General features: G+C 39.6%; 1 protein-coding gene across 3 annotated transcripts in view; it reads left to right on the forward strand.

Annotated features, from left to right (window-relative positions):
- PLCB1 (phospholipase C beta 1) overlaps positions 1–26590 on the forward strand; it is a 709896-nt gene that overhangs the window by 465962 nt on the left and 217344 nt on the right. For all 3 annotated transcript variants that reach the window (XM_040447660.1, XM_040447662.1, XM_040447663.1), the window contains exons 5-6: positions 23780–23859; positions 25672–25725. In XM_040447660.1, the coding sequence (XP_040303594.1) occupies positions 23780–23859; positions 25672–25725 (134 nt within the window). The remainder of the gene's footprint in view (positions 1–23779; positions 23860–25671; positions 25726–26590) is intronic.

Here is a 26590-nt window from a genome sequence, read left to right on the forward strand (position 1 = left end):
ATATCTCAGTCATACTTTTTGTTATGCAGTTTAATTTGCCAACCACTCTGTACTCTAAGGATCAACTTTCCCTGCTCCCTGCAAGGGCACTTCCCTTTAATGCCAGGGATAGGTGGTTTCACGTTTGTCCTCTGGGTCAAATACTTCTCCCTGAATCTCCTACTCCTGTAAGGACCAATGGCCACATCCACATTTGCTATCCTCAGGAACTCCTGTACTTCAGTACCCCCCCCCCCCACCTTCCCTGGGATGTCCTGACCACTCCCTGGAACCACAGGGTGGAAGTGAATATCTCCACCCATCCTTTTTACTCTTCTACCATTAACTTCTAATAGTTCTCCACTCACAGCTACATGACTTGTGGCAGAGTTGGAGGTATCAGCAAAGGAAACCAGCTAAGGAAACAAGTTCATTCCTTGTGTTATAATATGGGCTTCTGAACGACTTTAGCTTTTATTGTGAGGAAGATGGAAGCCATTGGAGGGTTTTGAGCAGAGGATGAACATGACCTGACTTAACCTTTTAGTCAATAATGGACCATATGGGGAAAGGCTATAATGGAAGCAGGGAATACCAGTGAAGAAACTACTAAAATATTTGCAGTGAGTTGTTAGTGACTTAGACTAAAGTGGAGCTGTGTAAAAGATGAGAAGGGAGGGGTGCCTGGGTGGCGCAGTCGGTTAAGCGTCCGACTTCAGCCAGGTCGCGATCTCGCGGTCCGGGAGTTCGAGCCCCGCGTCAGGCTCTGGGCTGATGGCTCGGAGCCTGGAGCCTGTTTCCGATTCTGTGTCTCCCTCTCTCTCTGCCCCTACCCCGTTCATGCTCTGTCTCTCTCTGTCCCAAAAATAAATAAAAACGTTGAAAAAAAAATAAAAAAAAAAAAAAGATGAGAAGGAAAAAAATATATATATATATATATATATATATATAGGAAGTCTGTACGTATGTGTATATATATATATATATGGAGAAAAATTGAGAACATAAGCTTATAAATTGTATGTTGCATGTAAGAAAAGAAGAATCAAGGATGACGTTAGAGTTTTGGCCCAAGAGACAGGAAGGATGGAAATAACCACTTATGTCATAGGGAAAATTTAAAGTAGAGCATACATTTGGGGGTATATAGCAAGGGTTCAGTTTTGATTATGTTCAGATTGAGATAATTATTAGACACCCAAGTGGATATGTTGAGTTGGATATACAAGCCTAGAGTTAAGTGCCAAATCTAATACATCAATTTGGAAGTCATCAAGTTATAGATAATATTTAATGAGACTGGATGAGATCAGCCAGGAAGTGACTATAGATAGAGAGGATGCCCAAAGCCTGAGTCATTGATACTCCAACATGAAGAAACTATGCTAAGAAAGAATCAGAAAAAGAAGCTGAGAAGGAGTAGCCAGTGAGGAGGCAATAAGGTGGTGTGTGTTGTCAGAAGCCAGGGGAAGAAAATGTTTCAGGGAGAATAAAGTATCAACAACAAAGTCAAATGCTGCCCAAGGTGAAAACCAAGAATTGACCATTGCATTTAGTGATGTGGAGGTCATCCAAGTCCTTGATTTGAGTAACTTTGGTGGAGTGGTGTAGCCAAAAGCCTATTGAAGTGGGCTCTGGGGAATATTGGTAAAGAGAAAAAAAGAAGCCAAAAGCTCTTTTGAGAAGTTTTGATGTGAAAGACAGCAGAGAAATGAGAAGTGAGGTCCAGAGATGATTTTTCAGATGGGAGAAGTAACAATGTATATATATGCTAAGTGGAATGGTCCTATAGAGAGAAAACAAGGTGCCAATTTAGGAGATAAGGAGAATTGCTGGAGCAAGTCCTTGAGTAGAAGCAGTAGGATCTAGTGCAGATCTCACTAAACTATACCCTGGGGGCATGTCTGGTCTACCACCTGTTTATATAAAGGTTTATTGGAACACTGCAACCTCCATTTGTTCACATATTGTCTATGACTGCTTTTGCGAGACAAATTTGAGTGGTTATGACATAGACCATACAGACCACAAAGCCTTAAATATTTACTATCTGGTTCTTTATTTAAAAAGTGTGCTAACCCTGTCCTAGTTCAGAAATAGAGTGGCTAGGCTTAGACACGAGCAAGGACATTTAATCAATAAGAGAAGAAAAAGTAGAGCATATTGGTTAGGATGCTAGTAAAGGGTACATGCCGTGGAGAGAATTGAAGACATTTTCTGATTGCCTTTACTTTCTCAGTGACAAAGGACACAGATGTCAGCATCTGGGAGTAAAGATGATCTGAACTCTCAAGCTTTTTTCAGTACCATTTAGTGCATTTCTTTGAAGATCTAACTGGTAAGGTGAACATGAACTGTGAAAGACAGATTGTTTATATCAGCCCCCAAAATAATGTTTTGAGCATACTAACCAATTTATTGGATCAATGAAAATTCTTCCATTGGTCAAGTAGCTTGAAGACGAAATAATTGTTTTCTGCCTGCCCAATTCTAGCCCTTCTGTTTTTCTTTGAGGTGAGGGCTACACAGAAAGAGACTTCTAGTTGTGTATACTACCTCCTGCAGTCCTACGGTCTAAACAGCATTCTGAAGGTAGTAAAACACATTGCTCTAAGCCAACGGCTGGGGTTCACAGGATTCCCATATGCTAGTGTCTACCTTCAGGTCTCAGGTATTCAGTGTGTAACTGTTGGGAGATGACTCTTCATTGAGAGAAACTCAACTAGGAATGAAATCTGATTCCTGATTAGTGAAGAGGAATCCCAGTGTGCAAAGACACCATGTCTTCCCTCTGGGTTCTGGTCCCTTTCCATGGCTGTGTCCCTGGAAGCTCACACCCTCCATTACCTCCCCAAGTCTTATCTCCAGTCTTTGTCCAATGCAATACATCAGTGACATAACCTATCACCCTGAGAAACAGGATTAAAGATCCAGGCTCTGATATTCAGTCCTAAATAGTTGGACACTCTGATAAGCCCCCTCAGTGGACATATTGTTGAACCACTACCTAGTTTGGCACATTCCAACCGAGGCATTGCTCCAATGTGTTAAGATGCAGTGGGGGCAAACAGTAAGGATTCAGTGGGTTATAAGAATGAGATGGCTGGGGTGCCTGGGTGGCTCAGTCAGTTGAGCGTCCGACTTTGGCTCAGGTCATGATCTCATGGTCTGTGAGTATGAGCCGCGCGTGGGGCTCTGTGCTGACAGCTTGGAGCCTGGAGCTAGCTTCAGATTCTATGACTCCCTCTCCCTCTACACCTCACCCACTCACACTCTGTCTTTCTCTTTCTCAAAATAAATAAACATTAAAAAAAAAAGAATGAGATGGCTAATGGCAGAGCTGTGCAGGGGAAATTCTGTGTTCATTTCTCTGCACAAGGATTGGCAGATGCCTTTGCTTTCAATCCTTAATTCTGCACACACTAAATTCTCTTAAGCATTTATAAATAGGAAAAACAAAATAAACAAATTTGTTTTTCTTGGTTAGCCATGCTATTAGCAGGAACTCAGCCAAATTGTTTTTTAAACTTTTTTTTAAGTTTGTTTATTCATTTCGAGAGAGGGAGAGGGAGGGCGCGTGTGCCCATAGGCAGGGGAGAGGCAGAGAAAGAGAGATAGAACCAAGCAGGCTCTGCATTGTCATCACAGAGCCTGACACAGGGCTCGAACCCATGAACCGTGAGATCATGACCTGAGCCGAAGTCAAGAGTCAGATGCTTAACTGACTGAGCCACCCGTTGTTTTTTTTAACTTTTGATTGAAATATAATATACACAGAAAACAGTACCAATTATAACTGTATAACTTGAAAGATTTTTTTAAATATTTTTAAAATATTTATTTATTTTTGAGAGGGAGAGACAGAGTGTGAGCGGGGAGGAGGGTCAGAGAGAGAGGGAGGCACAGAATCTGAGGCAGGCTTCAGGCTCTGAGCTGTCTGCACAGAGCCCAACGTGGGGCTCGAACTCACGAACCATGAGAACATGACCTGAGCTGCAGTCAGTCGCTTAACCAACTGAGCCACCCAGGCGCCCCTTGAAAGATTTTTGAAAAGAGAACACGCCCAGGTAAATAGCACTCAGATCAAGAAATGGCATCATGAACACCCCAGTGTCTATTGTACTAACACACCCCTATTTTGACCTCCAGCTTTACAGATGAGTTTTACCTATTTTTAAAATCTTTAAATGGAATCTGGAAACATGTCTTCTTTCTGGTCTGACTTCTATTATTCAAATTAGATATATGAAATCCTACTATAATTTTTACATATGGTTATAGCTTAGTTCATTCTCTTTCCTAAATAGTATACCATAATTATAGTATACCCTAATCTATTCTACAGTTGATGGACATTCAGTTTCCGGCTTAAGGCTATTACAAACAGTGTTGTTACAAACTTGCCTTTCTGTGAGATAGGTATTGCTGATGACAGATCTTCATATGTTCAGCTTTGATAGATAATGGCACTTTACCAAACTGGTTGTGCCCATTGGTATTTTAAACACTAATTCACATATGAAAAAAATGTTTAATCGAGGATGCCTGTATGTTAAATGATTGCATTTTGAAATTACAGAATAATGAGCTTTCCAAAAATATGCTCTGTAACTGAACATCAGCCTTGAATGGCTGTTATTTTAGATTTTTCAGGGAACCTCTGCAGCTATGAATGTCATAGAGAATCTAGTTCACTCATTTTGAGGATATGACCTGGGTTTCCCTAGAAATTTTCCTACCTTCATCCACACCAGATGCTTGCCTACCATCAAAATAACTTGCAGGCTCTCCAAATTTCCTAACTAGCTCTCACATCTCTTTCTTGTCTCCCTCTTCCTCCTGCTATGTTGTTCAAATTCTTGACCCTTCTCATCTGTAGGCACCTTCTACCTACTTGCCACAAACCCTCTATTTGCTCTCCAACTATATACATGCCCACCTGCATAAGAATGACCTTTTTAAAAAACTCTAAACTTGATCATGCCTGAAATCTTTTTCTTTTTTTTTTAAGTTTATTTATTTGTTTTGAGAGATGGAGGGAGAGAGAGTGTGTTGGGGAGGGGCAGAGAGAGAGGGAGAGAGAGAATCCCAAGCAAGCTCTACACCATCAACACAGAGCACGATGCAGGGCTCACACAAACCGTGAGATCATAACCTGAGCCAAAATCAACAATCAGTTGCTTAACCAACTGAGCCACCCAGGCACTCCTTGAAATTTTTTGCATTGCCTGTTACCTAAAAAAATAAATTTCCTGATTATTTCATCCATCCATTTATTCATTCATTCACTTAGTGAACAAATATTTAATGAAGGCCTAGCATGTAGCAAGCACTTCAGTGGACACTGGGGATAGATAAGTGACAAAACAAACATAGCCCCTCCTCTCATGTGCTGATAACTCACCTCTTGGACCCTTGCACAGTTCTGCTCCAGTAGTTCCTAACTACTTGTGATTCTTTCTACCTTTATAATTTTAAGTTTGGTGCTTGCAGAATTGTGTGTCTTGTTAGACTTCCCTTCTCCAGTTTGTCCACCAGGAGAACTTTGAAGCCTCCTTGGGGATTCAGCTTAAATACAGCTCATCCATCTCCCCCTCCATCTCATGATTTCCATGAATAATGGAGTTTCCTTCTCTGCTCTTTGGTGAACCCCATGCATATTTTCTCCATCATGTATCACACTGTAATTATCTGTCAGTGTGTCTGACACCCTACCTTGGATTTGTGAGCTACTTAAAGTCAGGAACAACAGCTTAGTCACTTCTGTGTTCCCAAGATCTAGCTTAGTGTGTAGTAGGTTTTCAATATGTGAGTGTTTGGGGAAAAAAGAAGGAAAGAGGGAGAGAGAGAAAGGGAAGAAAGGGATTTTGAGCCCTTGAAAAAAACTGATAGATCATGAAAATTATTAAGCCATGGAGACTTTGAACGTCTTGTACTCTGATCTTTTCATTTGTTAGAGCTGAAGAAATTGAGACCCACTCACTAGCTAGTTGCTGCAGGCCCCTTCTTCCCAGCATGGATCTGTCTCCATGGTTTGCCAACATTCTCAGTAGAAGAAAGGGATGACACTAACCACAATGGCTTTTATCCTATTCATCTTTCCCAAATTCAGCTTTGTTCCTACTCAGAGAGTCATTGTCCCTATCACCACCACCCCCCAACAGTGGCTTTGAATGGCCAAGTCGTGATGGCTTTGAATGACCAAATAGTTGAGGCCTTTTAGGTGAAGAGAAGGAGAAAAGGAGCCACAGAGAAGGGGCCTTTTTTTTTTTAAAGAAAAAGAAATTATAGTCTACAAAATGAAATTGGGAAAGAGAAGAGAAGGAAGATCCAGTGAAGGGACCTGCCAGCACCACCACTAGCTGTTTCTGATGTAGAACCTGATTCATCAAAAACTGGGAATTCTCTTACACCTTCCTCCAAATTAACAGTGTATTTAAAACTGACCTCAAGAGACATGAGTTTCTTATATATATTCTTTTTATTCTGGAACATATACATTGAGAAAAGAATTTTCAAACACTAATATACTTTGTACAAAATGTGTCATTTATCCCATTTCCTTTTTGAACTTGGGACCAATTTATGTTGAGTGAGCAATGGGTATAGGTCTGATTTTCTTCAAACAAAAATGATTAAGAAAAATAGAATGAGGTATCATGTATTGTTTTTAGCAGTGTATTTTGACACATAATGGAACATTTTGCAAGACGTCCTTGGGGGTAGAATATATATGCCAAAAAGATAGTCGTTTACAAATGTAAAAAGTTAGCCTTCTGGATTGATGCATTTTATGAGATCTTCATTCATTGTTCTTCTTGACCTCTTAATGCTAGCCAAAAAGCCTATGTTGTTATCTTCAGATATTCCCCTACCCAACTCTAAGTAAGGGCCAAGGCCTTACCAAGTCAATATACTGCACTATTAGTCTTGGGATTTTGTAGTCGTGATGTCTTTTGTTGGCAAATGAGACTCAGTCCACATGCTACATTTTTGTTTTATAGGAGTATGAAAGATGCACAGCTTAAACTTTCAAATTGTTAAAAAAGTCACCCATGTGGAATGACTGTACAAAAGTTTAAAAGTTCAAAAGTCAACAGAGAGACATTGATAATAAAAAGAGGCGGGAACAGGCACTTTGGACATTAATCTCTTTCTTACACCTAGATAAGAACCAGCAATTGCTATTTTTGTGATTGTGGAGGAAAGTGCTCTGCCCTCCATCTTCTGGGTGTCTTTTCTGCATTCCTTAAGCAAGAGCTTCTTTTGAACCGGGCAGCATTCACAGGATCCACGTAAAGGAATGAATGCCAAACTGAAGGGAAGATATATACCCTAAGACACAGAAATGCTGTGATTTCAGAGTATGAGCTACTGTTAGCACAAACCCACTTTACCCCCGAAAAGAAAGGCAGGAAACTGCTTAGGCAGCAATGCCTCCCCTTTCCTTCCGAACACCCCATAACACAGAAGTTAGGTGCTTCCCCCTTGTTCCTATGCCTCTGTCTTCTGAGCCTTGAAGCTGAGTAAAGCCCCGATTGTCTATTTGTGTGGATTGCCTTGAAGCAGGCACAGCGATTAAGACAAACAGACAAACAAAACCATAATATTTTTGGAAGGGAGAAGAGCTCTAAAAAATTTGGCTTCCTGGTTTAATTACTGGGGGAAAACACCTGGCATCCTATAAGAGTGGCAGGTTGATCTGCGTCATCTACTGCCTTAATATCACCTGTCATTTTTATGTTGCTAATGCATTAAATGCTCTCAATGAACAAGCCGTCGCTGAGAATAATTTTTTTAATATTTTGTCAATGATTTCCCTAATGGCTATATGATAATAGTCATTCATTCATTCATTCATTCAACTGATACCTAATTGCCTACTGTGTACCAGGCAAGATATTGAGTGCCAGGGATAAGCTAAATAGACAAAAATGATTGTCGGGGCGCCTGGGTGGCGCAGTCGGTTAAGCGTCCGACTTCAGCCAGGTCATGATCTCGCGGTCCGTGAGTTCGAGCCCCGCGTCGGGCTCTGGGCTGATGGCTCAGAGCCTGGAGCCTGTTTCCGATTCTCTGTCTCCCTCTCTCTCTGCCCCTCCCCCGTTCATGCTCTGTCTCTCTCTGTCCCAAAAATAAATAAACGTTGAAAAAAAAAAATTAAAAAAAAAAAAATGATTGTCTTCATGAAGCCTCCATAAAGGTGGGGGTAGGTGGACGATAAACACAATAAGACGGTGCCAGATGCTGAGACAAATAAAGTAGGGAAGGGGAATAGAAAATGCCGGAAGTAGGGGGGAGAGCATATTTCAATTTTAAATAAATTGGCCAGATAAGGTCACCCTGAGGTGATGACTTCTGAAGAAAATTGAAGATGATGGAGTGGGTCAAGTAATTCTCATGGAGGACAGCAGACTCTGAGACAGGTGTGTTCTCGGCATGGGATGAGGAAGAAGGAGAGCAGCGAGAGATGAGTCAGAGAGGTTGGGGGAGGGGGTGATAGGTGACCCAAATAGTGGTGGGTGGCCACTGTAAGAATATGGCTTTACTTCCAGTGACACAGTTAGCTATTGCATTATTTGAGCAAGGGATTAATTTGGTGTAATATATTTTCACAGGATTGTCCTGGCTGCTCTGTTGAAAAGCCATAGTAGGGGTGCAGAAGCAGAAACAAGGAGAACAGAGTGCTTGGGGTAGAATGGTGAGAAATGGCTGGGTTCTGGATATACTCTGAGTGTAAAGCTACATATACATATATATGCACTAATGGATTGGACACATGGCATGAAAGAGGGAACAAAAGATGATGTCAGGTTCTCTGGAATTGCATTAATTGAGCTGGAGAGCTAATTAGGGAGGGAAAATAAAAAATTTTGGACATAAAATACAAAATGGTTATTAGTCCAAACAGCAGAATAAGCACAGGTGTGACGTGCTACCTCTCCTGAGATACTGTGAAAATTATGGTAAAGGAACATAAGTATGCAGTGATGAAGAGAATGAGATACGGCACTACAAGATGACATTTTTCAGTAAGTCTTCAGGGAAGATTGTGAGGAGAGTGTCTATGAAACAGAGTGGAGAGAATTCTGCACGGTCTAGGTTCCATAGAGAACTGTAGCCAATGAGGTCACTGACCCCCACTCAGAAGCAGTGGAGACATGCCCCCAAACTTGAGAACTACCAGTCCAGCAGAACACGGAGCAAGACTTAGGGGTGGAAAGAAGGCTGAGGAATTAAAGGAATATGGACAAAACTCTCAGCCCCTCCACCTCCTCCTCTTGCTCTGCATACAGAATAATTGATAACCAATTACTTCCCAGACCAAAAAGCTGAGAACTTGTTTTCTTGTGGAAGTGAACAAATTATTAGAAAAAAATCAGAGGGCGCCTGAGTGCGTGAGCCAGTTGAGCATCCAGTTTCAGCTCAGGTTATGATCTCTCAGTTCAGGAGTTTGAGCCCCACGTCAGGCTCTGTGCTGACAGCTCAGAGCCTGAAGCCTGTTTCAGATTCTGTGTCTCCCTCTCTTTCTGCCTCTCCCCCACTCATGCTCTGTCTCTCACTCTCTTTCTCAAAAATAAATAAACATTAACAAATGAAAGAAAGAAAGAAAGAAAGAAAGAAAGAAAGAAAGAAAGAAAAACATCATTGTAGCCAGCTTTGGAGTCAAGCATCCAGAGTAAAACTCTTGTGGATACCACACCAGAGTGGCTGGCACCCACGTGCTCACCTGAAGGATAAGTCTACAAGTTGGAAAATCTCACATACTTAGAGCTCCCAGTTATCCCCTCTGTTGTCCCCCTATAATGTGAAGTAGCAACAAAATGTTCACACGCTACTGAGAAAGCCTACATTATTGAATGATGAAGGAGGCCAAGAAGAACAAAATAAGAAATGATGACAGAAGATACAGGGGTAATTCAAGAAACAAATAGTTAAACTAAAAAATTAAAATAGATACCATCTTCAGAGAGAATTTTGAATATATTATATTTATAAGATAACAAGATGTTATGAAAAATAGGAAACAAAAATAAAATCTTTTTTTTTTTTTTGGAAATCTAAAGATAAGATAATGGAATAAAAGTCAAAGTTCTACACAACTGTAGTGAGAAGAAATGAAGGAAATCTCCCAGAGTGTGGACCCAAGCAAAAACCACAGTGAAGGCAGAAAACAGACAAGGAAACATGAAAGACAAAACAACAGCCTTCAGAGAGAAAAGAAAAGGGGCTTCTGGATGGCTTAGTGGGAAGAGCATGGAACTCTGGACCTCGAGGTCGTGAGTTCGAACCCCATGTTATGTGTAGAGATTACTAAAACACACACACAGGAAGAGAGAGAAAAGATAAGAGATACAGGTGCAATCAATCTGAAGAGTGCAAGAGAGAAGGAGAAAACAGAAGAGAGGAAAATATGAAAGACATAGTGCAAAAAAATACATAAGAGCTAAGAACAGATACTGTCTTGAAGATTAAATAGCACACATAGGAATGGACTAGGTTTAGGCAAAATGAGTAGGAAGCTGGAAAATATTAGATAAATGAAAACAGCTTAAGTTTCTTCTCCCCCAAAGAAAATTAACGTAAAAGGAGAGATAAATGTATAAGAAAAGTATTATACAAATATAAGCGCTGCTAAAAGCATGCAGAATTTTCAACAACTGAAGGAGCAGTCCAAAAAGGATGTATGCTATGTTGGTAATGAGATTGTTCCCTTTTGATCTGTATTTCCCTGATGATGACTGATGTTGAGTGTCTTTTCATGTGTCTGTTTGCCATCTGGATGTCATCTTTGGAAAAGTGTCTCTGTCTTCTGCCCATTTCTTAACTGGATTATTTGTTTTTTGGGTGCTGAGTTTGATAAGTTCTTTTTAGATTTTGGATACTAACCCTTTATCCCATATGTTGTTTGCAAATATTTTCTCCCATTCCATAGGCTACCTTTTAGTTTTATTGATTGTTTCCTTCACTGTGCAGAAGCTTTTTATCTTGATGAGGTCCGAGTAGTTCATTTTGCTTTTGTTTCACTTGCCTCTGGCGATGTGTCTAGTAAGAAGTTGCTGTGGCCGAGGTCAAAGATGTTTCTGCCTGTGTTCTCCTCTAGCATTTTGATGATTTCTTGTCTCACATTTAGTCCTTTGATCCATTTTGAATTTATTTTTGTGTATGGTGTAAGAAAGTGGTGCAGTTTCGTTCTTCTGCATGTTGCCGTCTCATTTTCCCAGCACCATTTGCTAAAGAGACTTGTCTTTTGAAAGGCATGTAGTTCATGGTGATGGGAATATAACAAGAAAGATAATCAGAGTCTAATACGTGACCCTGAAGAAAATTATATTTGCATTTTTGTAATCATGTAAATTTTTATTTTATCGGTTTTAGACTTTTAGAGTCAATTTATATGCAAATAACTGAAGTCAATTATGAACAGTAAGCAAGATAAAAACATTTCAACTTTGATCATTTTACAAGCAAATTTAAGCTAACAGAAGTTGAAGGTAAAAGTATTAGCAGGTAAATGTTCTCTTCTTAGAAGCCACGTGATGCTGTCTTTAACTGGTGGATTAAGAAATGGTTTAATCATGTTGCTAAGGTTGTAGAGGTGACCAGGAGAAAGGATAGTGGTAACAGAATTCTATCAGGAGGAAGGAAGAAGAGAGACAGGACAACAGATCAGAGTTGGATATTGATAGTTAAATTCTAAAATCAGTCAATCAAGAGAAAGCAGGACAAATATATCATTTGGAAATATGGAATTAAGTCCCAGAAATTTAAGAATAGAAATGAAAATAGCTGTCAAGAAGCAAAACTAGGGTAAGAGTATCACAAGCAATCATTGCTTTTTGTTATAGCCCCTCTGGACACTTTTATTTTTAAAACCAATGTATGTGCTTATTTGATAAATAATATTTTTTTATTTTTTTAATGTTTATTTTTGAGAGAGAGAGAGACAGAGCATGAGCTGGGGAGAGGCAAAGAGAGAGAGGGAGGTGCAGAGTCTGAAGCAGGCTCAGGCTGTGCTCACTTCAGCAGCACATATACTGAAGCAGACTCAGGCTCTGAGCTGTCAGCACAGAGCTTGAGGCAGGGCTCGAACTTACGAACCATGAGATCATAGCCTGAGCTAAAGTCGGACGTTTAACCAACTGAGCCACCCAGGTGCCAAAATAAATAATAAATTTTTAGATTAGTACCATTTACTAGGCATGTGTTGGGGCTGTCACTGGTCTAAACATTTAATATACATTATGTCCCTTAATTGTCACAAGAGCCTATGAAATAAAACCTATGATTTCCTCCTTTTTATAAGGCAAATGGATATTAGACAGGTAAAAAACAAAAACAAAAACAAAAACAAAAAACAAAAAAACAAACAAACTTGTCCATGATGATTCTATCAGGCAGGGGTTACATTTGACCTTGAATAATAGAAAAGCAAACCAAATGGTAGCTTAGATAAATTAAGGATTTTTCATTTATTACCGTCTTGTTTGGTTTGGGTTTTTTTTGTTTTTTTTTTAATTTTTTTCCGCTCATGCAGCAAGAAGACTAAAGGTAGGTTTTCTGGACCCTGTGATTCCCATGGCCATTTCCTCATAGACAAGATGCCTCTGCGGCTCCAGCCATTACATGTGTGTTCCCAACAGCAAAAAGAAACGAGCCTCTATAGCAGAAACCACATTTTCCCAGACTTCTGCTAACATGTGGTTTCCTGTGTCACATTGCCACCCTTGCTGCTGGAGTTACAGATTTTTCAGTTATTATATATTGCTGGCCTAAATAATGTCAGGTTTCAGTGAGGAGAGAAGGAGAAAATAGATATTAGGTGGTACTGAGCAGTGGGTCCCACAGCTAGAGAGTAGCAGAGTGGGGTCTGAAATCCAATAAAATTTATATTTAAATAAACTAGCAGAAGCATCAATAATAAGTCAGTAAGAATGATTACATAAACTAATAACAGTATTTTAATGTTAAATTAGTAGACAAACACAAGTTGTATTCAAGATTCATTCTTCCAAAGCAGTAAGAAAATGACCAAAGATCAGGCAACTGGAACCGCAGGCAAAGAGTAGTTTTCCCAGTATAGGAAGGGCTGACAGATAGAGTCCTTACCAAGAGCCAAATACCCCTGCATTTAAAGGGGAAAAAATCCAGCTTATAAAAGATTTGAAATAAAGATGGGCGAGATATACGGGCTCCTGGGTGGCTCAGTCAGTTAAGCAGCCAACTTCAGCTCAGGTCATCATCTCACGGTTCGTGGGTTCGAGCCCCACCTCGGACTCTGTGCTGACAACTCAGAGCCTAGAGCCTGCTTTGGGTTCTGTGTCTCCCTCTCTCTCTGCCCCTCCCCAGCTCACACTCTGTCTCTGTCTCTCTCAAGAAAAACAAAAAAATTAAAGATGGGGAGGTATAATTACAGTATTTGAAACAAATTGATTTCCAAATGAGAAAATTATATTTTAGCAAAATTCTATAGGTTGTTATAACTTAACGAGGAAGTACCTGTGTGTAGCTTACTAATCAAATTTCAAGGAATGCAGTTTTAATTTTGTGAGATTTCACTTAATGGAGAAAGCAACACTACTTTACTCCCAAGAAATTATGATTGTTCCTTTTATTCCGCTTGATATACATCTTACCAAAAAAAATCAGCTGGATTGTCTTTTTCTTTAAAATTTTTTTCACTTGATCTCCTCAAATGGAATTATTTTTTAACAAATAAACAATGGTATCAATTATAATTATAGACCCTGCTTACACACACTTGCTGTCTGTAGTACACAGCACTCCAGCGGGTTCAAACCAAAGTAACGATTAGCGTCAATACTGCTAGGCTTACAAGAAATAATAGCAAGTGTTTTCGTCATAGTGCCATGAGGCTTTTGGAAAGAACCATTTCCAGAATGTGGTGGGTAGACATGAAAGCCATGGAAAGGAAGCTTTAGGGGTTTCATATCAGGGCACTCAGTCAACATTTTCTTTATTGTACAAAAGAGCAATGACTCAGTAAACTAGCTGGTGGGGGAGGAGAATGTCCCTTAGCTGAGGCTCAACATACACCTGAGATTCACAATGGTATAGCTGAAAAACCTATCATTGGGAGAACGTCGCCAAACCAAGTATCTTTCTCCTTTCTTTCACACTGTGCCACAGATGCTGTTCTTTTGAGAGGCTTTATTCTTTTTCCCTTAGAAGAACTCTCTTCACATTCATTTTAACTTGATTTCACCACGTTAAGCTTTTACCATTGGGCAGGGGAATGTCAAACAGGTGTTGGAAGAAGACTAGGGACATACTATGCCTGTTACCTCTCAAAATGTGCATACTTGCATATTTACATCTTGAGCATTGCACTTTCAATCGTGTGAACTCTTCCTTAGGTCATCAGGGTACCCATGTACTACAGCAGTGTTTCACTTATCTGGAGAAAGATACTTGGGAAACAATTCTTCGGAATAGAGCCCAAAGCGTAAAGCAAAACTAAAGCATGTCTATGAAGCCGATGTAGATGCCCTAAGCCCTAACACTAAAGCTTCTCTACTTTACTAACTGGGGAGCCTCCTGAGCTCAATGTTGCACACAGTACTCTGAGTTCTTACAACCTATTGTAGCATCGTTCAAGTTACATTAAGAAATATATGAAGTAATTACCCAAATGCTGTAGCCAGGAATAGTGATTGAATACTCATAACAAAGAAAAAGACATAAAAATTAATTTTAAAAGGCATTAATTATAAAGCATGGATGTCATTCTCTTTCCTTGACACATTTCATTCATTCATGAAGTCAACCCAAGTCAAAAGTGTGGATTTATTGCCTATTTTATAAAAAGAATGGGACACAGGGGCACCTGGATGGCTCGGTCTGTTGAGCGTCTGACTTCGGCTCAGGTCATGATCTTGCAGCTTGTAGGTTCCAGCCCTGCTTCAGGCTCTGTGCTGACAGCTCAGAGCCTGGAGCCTGCTTCGGATTCTGTGTCTCCCTCTCTCTCTGCCCCTAACCCACTGGCATTCTGTCTCTGTCTCTCGCAAAAATTAATAAACATTAAAAAAAAAAAAAGAATGGGATGCAGAACTATGAGATCCAAGGTGTACACGACACATATCCTTTTCTTCCACCTGCTTTTCCACAGTACTCCGATGAATGGATATATGTATTGTTCTTATTCTCTTCCATTCTCTGCTCACTGCTTCTCCCCCAGTTCCAATGATTTGGCCTCATGGATACTACTAGGTTCTTACCTGACTAGACTGTTCTAGAGGTAGACCAATCAGAGACATTTGTCAGGATTTTGCATACTGACCGTGAGGTCATCAGACTATCTCCGGTGGTGGGAGGTACCATGTGCCACAACTTTTGATGCAGTTGGTGCCCATGGGAACAAAAATAATATCTAGAAAAAATAATGCCACCAGGAGTAGAGAGCAATGGAAAAGCAATAAAGACGATCTCCTTGGCTTTTAGGCCCCAGGTTCCTGATGTCTTATATTATATGTATCTTTTTTTTGCTGCAGTTTACACAATTTTTCCTTCAATTGCAGGAAATCCCCAGTGTCCTTGATAAATTCTCTTATTTCCTAGGCTAGCTTGACTTGTGCTTTTGTCAATTGCAGCATAAAGTTGTTTGAATCACATAGTCTTTTGAAAGTAATTATGCATCTTTCCTTGATATTACATCATTTGAGTAATATAATTTTCTAGTGTCCCAATAGTGATAATACTGGATCCTAATATGCTCCCTGTCTTTTTTCTTCTTTTGATAGCTATATTTTATTTGACAACTATTTCTCGCTGAGGATGAGATGAACACTTTGACTATAAGATATAAAACTGTCACTGCCACCTAAAAAAAAGAGAAACTGTACCAAAAATTTTACCAAAATTCTAAAAGTTCGATATACTATCATTTAATGCAGTGACTTCTCCAATAGTCCTTTTTGCTTTTATTTTTTTTTATTTTTTTTTAACGTTTATTTATTTTTGAGGCAGAGAGAAAGAGCATGAACGGGGGAGGGGCAGAAAGAGAGGGAGACACAGAATCGGAAGCAGGCTCCAGGCTCTGAGCCATCAGCCCAGAGCCCGACACGGGGCTCGAACTCATGGACCACAAGATCGTGACCTGAGCTGAAGTCGGACGCTTAACCAACTGAGCCACCCAGGCACCCCCCTTTTTGCTTTTAATGAAAGCCTTTGTAACCCATAGACCATCTTTTGCCGTGAAAAGATTCTTTACTGTACCATTAAGACAAATGCTCAGTGATATGAATTCTGATGCATGCCAGTAAGTGAGAGAAATGTGCTCAGCCAGGCAATGCAACTCTGAATGAGCTGCACAATGTCCCTTCTTACTTAAATCCCAAACCGTTACCTGCCTCTGAATAGAGGTAATGGGAATGATACTGTTATCAGTGATGGCAGTAGGGGGGTTGCCAAAAAATGAAAACTAGGTGGACAGCTATTTAAAATTGTTAGGACCTTCATATATCTCACAAATAAGATATATCTTATGTAAAGTATTATTTATTCCAGAAACCTTTTAAAACTTGATTAAATATAATAGATGGAGAGATTGAGGCATCTGAATGAGGCCCTTTGGAAGTACTTGCTTTTAGATTATTATCATTTGTCAGTCCTTTTACTTTATTAGGGTAACCATTGACTCATAACTTTTATGTGTATTCAGTATTCCTTTTAGAATATTTTTCTTTCCCAAAGAACTCACTGCATGAAGACATGTTTCAGAGGGCGGAGGTTACAGTCTGCCTTTTCTGTGTGACTCCAGCTGCTTGGTATCAGGTCACAGCCACGGCCTGGGTGGATGCCTTGCATGCCATGATGCCCTGAGTGCCATTTACAACACGCAGTCACTGTGTGGCACTTTGTTTCTCTCAATAGGACTGATAGTGACCACCGGCCTGTGCTTGAGCTCAAACCACAAACAAATCTCTCCCTTTTTTAAAGACAATGAGCACAAATACTCTAAAAGAAAGATGGGTTAAGAATGTTAACAGGGGGGCACTTGGGTGGCTCAGTCGGTTGTATCCAACTTTTGATTTCAGCTCAGGTCAGGATCTCATGATTCATGAGATTGAGCCCCACATCAGGCTTTTCACTACAGCGCTGAGCTTCCTTGGGATTCTCTCTCTCAAAATAAATAAATAAACTTTAAAAACAAGAATGTTAACAGGAAATTTGCAGAAACGAAAAAGTAGAACAGTCCCAACACATATAAAATGATTCTCCACTATCCTGGTAAATCAGGGGTGTTTATTAAGACCATGCAAGATCCCACATTGCATTTATCAGATTTGTGAACATTTTCTGAAAGCCTAATAATAGCAGGTGTTTTTGAGCATTTGGTAAAATGCAAGCTCCCCTACACTGCCAATGGGAACATCGTGTCCTTATCATTTTGGTGAGCAAGTATCAGCATCTGGTACTGATGAAGATCCATGGATTCTAGGAATTCATGATATTGAATACATTCAATATTCTATATTGATAGAGAATCTCCCAGATGTGGCTTAAAGCAATAAGAAATAGGTTTGTACAAACAAGACTTTCTGAAGGAAAAAACCGTAAATGTTCATCAATAAAAAAACGGATTAATAAATTATACATTCCTATAGTGGAATAGTATCGTAGGTAAAATTAGTAACTAGACCCACATGCAGAAGCAAGGATACATTTAAAGATACAATGTTGGTTGCAAATAGTCCCTGGCCAAAGATGCATAAAGTATGATATGATTTATGTAATATTTTAAATATACAAGGGTCCATACCAGGGACCAGCAAACTTTTTTTCTGTATAGGGCCAGATAGTAAATAATTTGCCCTTTTCAAACTCTCTTACAACTACTGAATTCTGCTATTGTAGCCTGAAAACGGCCATAGACAATAAGTAAATGCACAAGCATGGCTGTATTCCAATAAAACTTTATTTACAAAAACAGGTGACAGGCTGGCTTTAGCCCTCAGTCCTCAGTTTGCTGAATCCTAATTTATCCCCCATGAAAATAGATGTGGTATTGACATCCAGATATCAATATAGAATCTGGTCCTGGAGAAAGGGAGAAGAATGAAACTAGAGAGAAGCACAGCGTGGAATTAATCTGTACTGCAAAATCTTAAGGATATATTTTTCAAAAAGTACTGAAGTAAATATGGCACAGTGTTAACATTTGTTACATTTTGATCTGGTTACTTAAACTATTCTCTGTATTTTTATGTGTAAGAAAAATACATAATGTGTAAGAAAAAAAAAGATTAGAACAAATACATTAAAGTTTTAAAGATAACATAACTCCGAACCTTGGGAGGAGAAACATCTGCAAGAATTCTATTTCTTCCAGAACCCTCTGTCTTTGCCTGTATATCCCTTGCAGCAAAAGTTAGGCCAAGAAGTTAAGAGTGTGAATGCCAAAGGGAGAAATTTCTCTCTGTTCTCAGAACTAGTCATTATGGTTGAACTGCTTCATGAATGGCATTTGCATCTAGGGCAAGGGTCGAGCATTTGTGATTGGATCTCTCCTTACATTGGTTAAAGCAAGTGTGAGTAGAATTTGTGACCCACTTCTATCAAAATTCCAAGACTTTAGACCTGTACTCTGTGACTGGGCTCACCCCTGTCTCCATCTTATTTCTCCTCTAATTTCATCATTATAGCATGTCGATAAGGCGTTTAGTTCATAAACTCCATAGGTTGCTTCATCATCATAGTACAGCAGTAAGGTATACAGATTCCAGGGCCAAATGTCCTGGGTTCAAATCTCAGGGGTGCCTATAATGAGCTGTGTGACCTTATGCCAATTATTGATCACCTTAGCTTTCTCATTTATACAAATGGGGTGGTAGTAACAGAATTTATCTCCTACAGTGCTTGTGAGGATTCAGTGAGCTAATTATTTGCCAAATGCCTAGACTAGCCCCTGGTAAATGCTGAGTCAGTGTTTTATATGGAATACATTTAAGTGGATTTACTTGTCTTTTTCATCTTGTTTAACTGTATCAGCCACCTTAAAATTTTCTAGAACAAAATGACAGAGAGCACAATATCTGAGAGTACAGGGTTTGGAGCCCAAGAAACTAGTGATCTAATCCCAAACTGTGACTTTTATTAGCCCTGAGAATGTAATTCACAAGTGCTTTGTAACTTTGAATCCTCCTCTGTAAAATGAGGCTAGTAACAGTACCTACCTCCTAGAGAATTGTTGTGAGAACTAATGACGGTATTATTGCAAGGGACCTAGGTCAGTGCATAGTAAACACTCAAACAGTACTTTTAAGAGTAATGGACAATTGTGAAACAATTGTTGGCAGCATTAAGCAAACACCTAAATCCTGTGCCAAGAATGGCAGAACTGAAATGCCTTTAGAAATGCAAGTGCCTTAACTTTGTGACCCAGTAGGGAAACTTTGTATCCATAATGGTGTCAAGACTGGCGCTTACAGTAAGTGCACCAGAACCTCTGGCAGGGGTGGGGTGTGGAGGGGGGGATGGTGAGGGAATTTCAGAAACAGTCTTGCATATGTTAAGACACAAACAGGTGCATTTAAACTCCAGGTGAAATTCCATGGAAGTTGACCTTCAGATCAACTAGTTCAGATCTCTATCTAGGTCAGGTCTCTGTTGTCCCCTTCATGGGAAAAGACTGATCATAGGACAGAAAACATCATTTAAGAAGCTTCAGGGTTGAAACAGCAGAAGTTGGGCCAAGCTTAGTGGCAATCATCAGAACCTTGTCTATGAAAGTGGAAAAACAAACCCTCCAGATTAAAATTAGAAGCTGTCCTTCCAGTGCCAAACTCACCAGGGCCCAGTGTTGAATTTATGAGAACACTGCCAGGGTGGGATCAGTCTATCCTGCAGCAAAGCATATGCCATATCTCAGGAAGAGCCAAGGCTGCTTTCAGCGACTTTGGCCATGTCTTTTTAGGCAGGCTGTTCTTAGCGCAGCTGTGAGATCTCTTTGGTTATTCTAAAACAAATAACCAAAATAATTTCTTTATTTGCTTGGGGAGCAAGTAGACAAAGATTAGAATAATGTTTCCTAAACCAGGTCCTGGCACACATTACTACTCAAAATACTCTTCCTGGCCTAGCAGTATGCTCAAACAAACATCAGTATGCCTAAAAAATACAAGGGTTTCTCGAAAAATATGTGGATTCTGAGTCTGAAGATCTGGTGTGGAGCTTAAAGTCCTTCATTTCTACCAAACTTTCCCTCAGTGCTGCAAGTCTACTCTAGAACCTTGCTACCCATAGCATGGATCAGTATAGACTTCACTTGGGATGTGCATTCTCTGTCTCCTACCCAGACTTCCTGAATTAGCATCTGCATTTCAGCAAGACCCTCAGAGATTTCTATGTACATGCAAGTTTCAGAAGCACTGAACATATGGGAATCAATTCCCTCAAGGCATTGGTTGCACATCCTCTACACAATGTAGCTACTTCTGGTACCCAGAAGTTCTGAAATATGTTATCCTGCCATAGCCGACTCTAGCAGTGCTCTGCCCATATCCTTTCCAATCCTTTTCCATCTTCACACACAATACCTTGATGGCTTTCACTTCCAGCAGCCAGCACCCTTGCCTCTGTTGGCTGTTCCTTCTGAATGCTGGAATCCCCTTTGTGTACTATCAAGAAAAGCAGAAGTACCTGGGGATTTCCATCACCTCCAGCAGCCCTTAACCAAGAGTAACAGGCACAGGGACTGCCACATTCCAGCTCTATGCTCTTCATCAAAACTCAACTTTGATGTGTGGTCTACATCAGGATGGAGAAGGCCAAAGTTCCCATGTGCCTGAGTTTGTTTGGTGTCACACCCTTCTACCTTCTTACCTTCTCAGTCCTGCTCAGTCCACTATAAATTTGCCATGGAACGCTTTATAATAAACCCATTCCTCGTCAGTCCTTGGCTCAGGGTCTGCTTCCGGGGAATCCAAAGTAAGATACGTGCTGTTTTAGCTCAGGATGATAGAGACAGAAACCAGTACCCAGGTAAGAGTTGGGTTATCTCTAAAGTTCCCTTGATCACTGCTTTAGTCCCTGAATCTTTGGTTTAGCGTGGGTCAGATTTTTTGAATATCTCAAAGAGCTGCAGGAAGCCAATGAATTCTAGGAATTCCACACATAGAAACTTAGATGTTCACGTTCTGACAATGTGATGAAAATAAATTGTGCTTTACTTTCTGAATTAGCTAACCGTGGCTGTGTAGCGAGGGTGGTGATGATGCTATCCTTTGGCTGGCTTTATAAAAGACCCATTATAAAAAGCTAAGCATATAGAAGATGGGCACTGACCAAAGGCTACAGCCACAGCCACAGCCACCCACTACCTGTGGCTAGTGAATACTTGGAAGGTTGTCAATGTAAATTGAGATGGGCTATCAGTGTAAAACCAATACCTCACTTCAAAGACTAAGTACACAAAAAGAGTACAAGGGGCACCTGGGAAGCTCAGTCAGTTAAGCATCTGACTCTTGATTTCAGCTCAGGTCATGATTTCAATGTCATAAGATCAAACCCCATGTCAGGGTCCACACTGAGCTTGGAGCCTGCTTGGGATTCTCCTTCTCCCTCTCTCTCTGCCCCTCCATTGCTCACACTTTCTCTGTCTCTCTCAAAATAAAGAAATAAACACTTTTTTAAAAAAAGAATATAAAATAGCTACATTTTATGTTGATTACATGATTAATATTTTTGAAATATTAGTTAAAATAAAATATACTACTAAAATTAGCTTGAGGTGCCTGGGTGGCTCAGTCAATTAAGCATTCAACTTTGGCTCAGATCATGATCTCACAGTCATGGGTTCAAGCCCCACACTGGGCTTTGTGCTGAGAGCTCAGAGCCTGGAGTCTGCTTTGGATTTTGTGTCTCCCTCTCTGTCTGCTCCTTCCATGTTCCCACTCTGTCTCTCTCTCTCAAAAATAAATAAACATTAAAAATATTTATTTAAAATTAGCTTCACCTGTTTGTTTCTAAATTTATTAATGTGGCAAATAGAAAAATTTAAATTACATACATAGCTGATGTTGTATTTCTATTGGGCTGGCTATAATAGAGATCTTATCTTTCAACCTAGAAGGTCAGACCCAGTTAAGTTTCCCCAACTCTTCATAATGCCTTCACTGTACCTATTTCTGGTATGGAATTGGCCCCCTAGTAAACATATGATATGGTACATTGACCTCAATTACAGATACTTTCACTGATGCGTAAAGTTGCCATGGAGGTAGAAATGTCTAAAGTCTGACCTTTAGCTCAGAAAATATTATACAAGAAGCATATTGTAAAAACCAGGGCCAGTAGGTAATTACTCTTAGTTTAAAATGATCAAATTTGAGGAAATTTATTTTAAAGCTATTAAAGAGTTATTCCAGTGCTTATTTGCTTATACATGAAGTTTCGTGGTCAGCTATTTTCCTTCCCTCACAGTTACTCTGGGTCACATCTTCCAAGTCTTCCACCAATAGTGTATAGAGTTCAAGGCCTCCAAAATTACCTCCTAAACTGGGATCGCTTCCTAGCTGAGTTCCTTCTTTTTGGTTTCTCAGCCTCAACTCCATTCTCCACATGGCCAAGAAAGAGATAATCCCCCTAACGCACAATCCAGCCTCGGCTCTCCTCCTCTCTCACCCTAAAAAAAGGCCTTCAGAGCTATGGAATTTCTTGCTAGATTCTCTCTGGATACCTCAACAGACATTAAATGCTCTCCATACTCTGCCCCAACTTTCCTTTTTTTCACTGCAACTACCCTTATTTTTTGCAATTCCTATGAGACTACTCACCATTCTCTCTAAGTCTTACCTCTGATTCTTCTCCCAGACAGTTTTCTTTACTTAGAATTCCTTCTTCCTTCTTCCTTCTTCACCACTCTATATTCCAAGTCCTATCTAAAATGTTACTGTATTACCTGATGGTATATTATCAATACCTTAAGTCAGAAGGCAAAATACGGAAGACCAACAAAACAAAGTAGAAATAAACTAGATGGAAAAGCTGTTGAACTAAAAAAACATGGTTTCTTAGCTCTCATGTCCTTTTCTCTTAAAGAATTGGGTGGGGGGGGTGGGTAGAGTGGAGGCACAATGTTAATTCTGTGTTCAAAATTATCACCCAGAATGGAACTTCAACTTTTTTTGTAAATTTACTCTTTTCTGTTTTCTTGGAAGCCAAGTGAGAACACTGGTGAGCAGTGTGAGGTAGGGATTGGATTAGGGGAGTAGTGAGAGGCTGCTAGAATTGCTGGGGAGACAGAGTATGGTATACAGTATGACTTTGTGACTGCAACTGATTTTAAGAACTTGTAGAACTATAACTAACATTTTAAAGTTCCCTGGTATAGCTGCTTTGGCTTGAGTAGCAAAGTAGGAAGATTACATTTGCAGGTGCGTTGAAAATATATTTGACTCTATCTTAAACTCTTCGGTAACTTTCTCTCTTTACAATGCTAGGAAACTAGTAAAAAGTACTTGGTTACTGAAAGGCAACATACCAGTTTTCTATCAGTAAGGATTTTTAAAAGCAGACAAAATTTTGTTTATGTGATAAGAACATTTCCTTCAAAAGGAGCAGTTACTCAGGGCTTTAAATTTAATTATGTCATTTTTATAAAAAAGAAAGAAAGAGAGAGAGAAGACAAGTAAAGGAAAGAAAAGAAAAGAAAAAAGAAAAGGAAAAAGTCCCTAAGGCATACAGACTGAACTAATTTGTCTTCCTGGTAGCCTAGCTAAAAACATGTGTCTAGAGGCTGTACAGTATGCAAGCTAATGCAAGTGTGATTTACATCTTTCAGGAATGGACAAATGAGGTTTTCAGTTTGGCAACAAACCTGCTGGCCCAAAACATGTCCAGAGACGCATTTCTGGAAAAAGCGTAAGTAGCCCTAATTTTATTGCTAAGGGTGTTGCTTCTTCTGAGTCAGTTTCCTTTCTCCTTTGTGAGTTTTTTGTTTATGCTGCACTGGCTTCTTACATTGATAAACATAAACTTCCCTTTGGGATTTGTTAGAGAACTGATACCTCCAGTGTTTAGAATTGGTAAACTTCCAAGAAAGATTGCTCTTTCCTCCAAGCTGCACATCCGTGTTAGGCTGAGCTCTCCTGAATGTCAATGCCTTTGACACACAATAAAGAGACACGTCCAAACCCTGGCAGCTGTGCTCAGAACCAAAAATTATTAATTTCAGAGGGTCCTCTGCTTCTACATACATATGCCTGTGTCATATCAATTATTTATCTGAAGAAGGAAAAGAACAACATACAGTACTCATTTCTCTAGAGTCTTAGATCTCTGATAGATTCTATAATAACTTCCCTGCCTACTTAAGTCATAAACTGATGTCCTGATTCCTGCCCGCAGATCCCAGAAAGTGTTAGTAAGAAAGGAGAAAGAGAAAAGATGCAGAGGAAGGCACAGAATAAAAAGGAGGAGGAAAGACAAGCAAAACAAGATTACTCAATCACCCTGGAATTACACAGTCTTTCTAAAAATAATTTGACCAAGGAAAATAATGATTTTTGCCAGATGACCAGCAAGGAAAATTTGCTGTGTTCACTTTGGAGGCTATGGATGTCCACGGGGTTGGAAAGCCTTGAAATCAAAACCACAAGCAGAAACATTACTAGGTGGTCCTCTGTTTACTTATTAACTTTCTCTTTTCCCTGTTCTTCTGTAAGACATACCCACCATTCCAGACCTAAGACTCCAGCCTACATTTCTTTCTTACTCTTCTATGAATTGCTTTTACTGTTAATACTGCACAGGTCATTACTTAAATGCTTTTTCATCTGATCATCTCCTCTCTAGTTTGTCACCTTGATGACCTTTCTAATGCCTCTCCCTACCCGCTGCCTTTCTTCTCTCTTTTTACTGTCTTTGAGTTTATCGCCCTTCATCTATGAGAACTTTCTAGAACATCTAATGTGCCAGGTAGAGTTAGTGGAAGAGGACACAGATAAAGAAGACATTGTATCTGAAACATAGCATGTTATAGCTAGTAAAACATCTACTTGGCTAATCATTGTCTATTTCTGATATCCCTTTCAAACAAGTGTATCCCTATGAATAGCTGCTATGGGCATTCTAGAACATGCCTTTTGATGAACATGTTATAACCAGTTCTGTTGCATATATATCTAGATATGGGATTGATGGGTCATAGCATGTGCAGTTTCCTAAAGTGGTAATCCCAATCCACACACCCATGAGCAGCATTCAAAATTTCTGTTGCTCTCTCTCTATCCATATGTCCATAAGCAGTTGAAGAGATAAATACAGTAGTTGTATTGACACAATGGAATACTTTGCAACAATGAGAGTAAATGATCTACAACTATAAGCGAAAAATAAGGATGGATCTCAAAAATATGAGAAGCCAGACACAAAAGAATGTTATTCCATTTATATAAAGTGCAAAACAGGCTAAAATGAAATCTATGTTGTTTAAAGTCACAATAATGGTTCCATTTTGGGGACTGGGCTCTGGAAAGGGGCACTAGAGGAGCTTCTGGGATGTTGCTAAGGTGATCATGTTCTAGTTCTTGATCTGGGTACTGATTGCAGAGACCTAAACAGTTTGTAAGATTCAATAAATTGTACATAGGCATCAGCCCTTTTCTATGTATTTTATTCCTTAATAGAAAGCATTTTAAAGATTAAACACTTGTTTTTCTGCTTCTCCAACAGCTATACGAAGCTTAAGCTGCAAGTCACTCCAGAAGGGCGCATTCCTCTCAAAAAGTAAGCTTCGGGAGCCCTTCCCAGTGTTCATGTGCTTTTCTCAAAGATTTGACTACATGCCATGGCTCTGTTTCATTTATCCACTGGCCCAATGGGAGCGTGAAAATGCATGGTAACCTTGTTCTCCCTCATGCTCCATGTTCATGTCAATGCAGCTAGTTTCCTCATAGGGATTTTCCTGTGGCATCATTTTCAAGAAACAACAAAGCAGGAAGTGGGTAGAAAGGGTGGGAAACCTTACTGCTAAACCCAAAAGGCCATCTGAGATTCAGATCTATTCTAGGAATAGAAATTGGGCAACTTCAATGCCTCTTTCTACCAAGATGACGCTAGCCTTGAAGGAGGAGCTGCAAACTCAAATGTCAACAGAAACCAGGCAGGGAACTTACATGATGATGCAGGCCAGGAGTGGGAAGAACTAGAGTAAAACTTATCTAGAGGAGACAATGACAGTTCACCTCTACCATATTCCTTGTGGGACCAGTGGGCTCTGGATGCTAGATTTTGTCATGTTTCAATAGAACCCATAAATTCAAATTATTGAATAAAATCCAGTTTTAATGCAGTACTTAAACATTATTTTGTTAATAAATTGACCTCTCTTTTATTGAAGTATAGCTGATGCACATAAATTTTATTTTTTAAAACCAAATTACTGACCAAAGGAAATATGTCCTTAGTCTTTAACCTTTGTCATAACAATGTTAAATTATTATTATTATTATTAAGAGTAATTCACTATCTACTAATAATATTAATAACCTACACCTTTAGAGCAATAGGTAGCAGCAAAAGAGAAAGAGTTATCAAGGATTTATTTAAGTACTTAATATTAGAGGCTACTTAGTGCCATGGTTTTTCATTG

This window comes from Herpailurus yagouaroundi, unplaced genomic scaffold, assembly GCF_014898765.1.
Source record: "Herpailurus yagouaroundi ecotype Mexico unplaced genomic scaffold, PumYag 196, whole genome shotgun sequence".
NCBI lineage: Eukaryota > Metazoa > Chordata > Mammalia > Carnivora > Felidae > Herpailurus > Herpailurus yagouaroundi.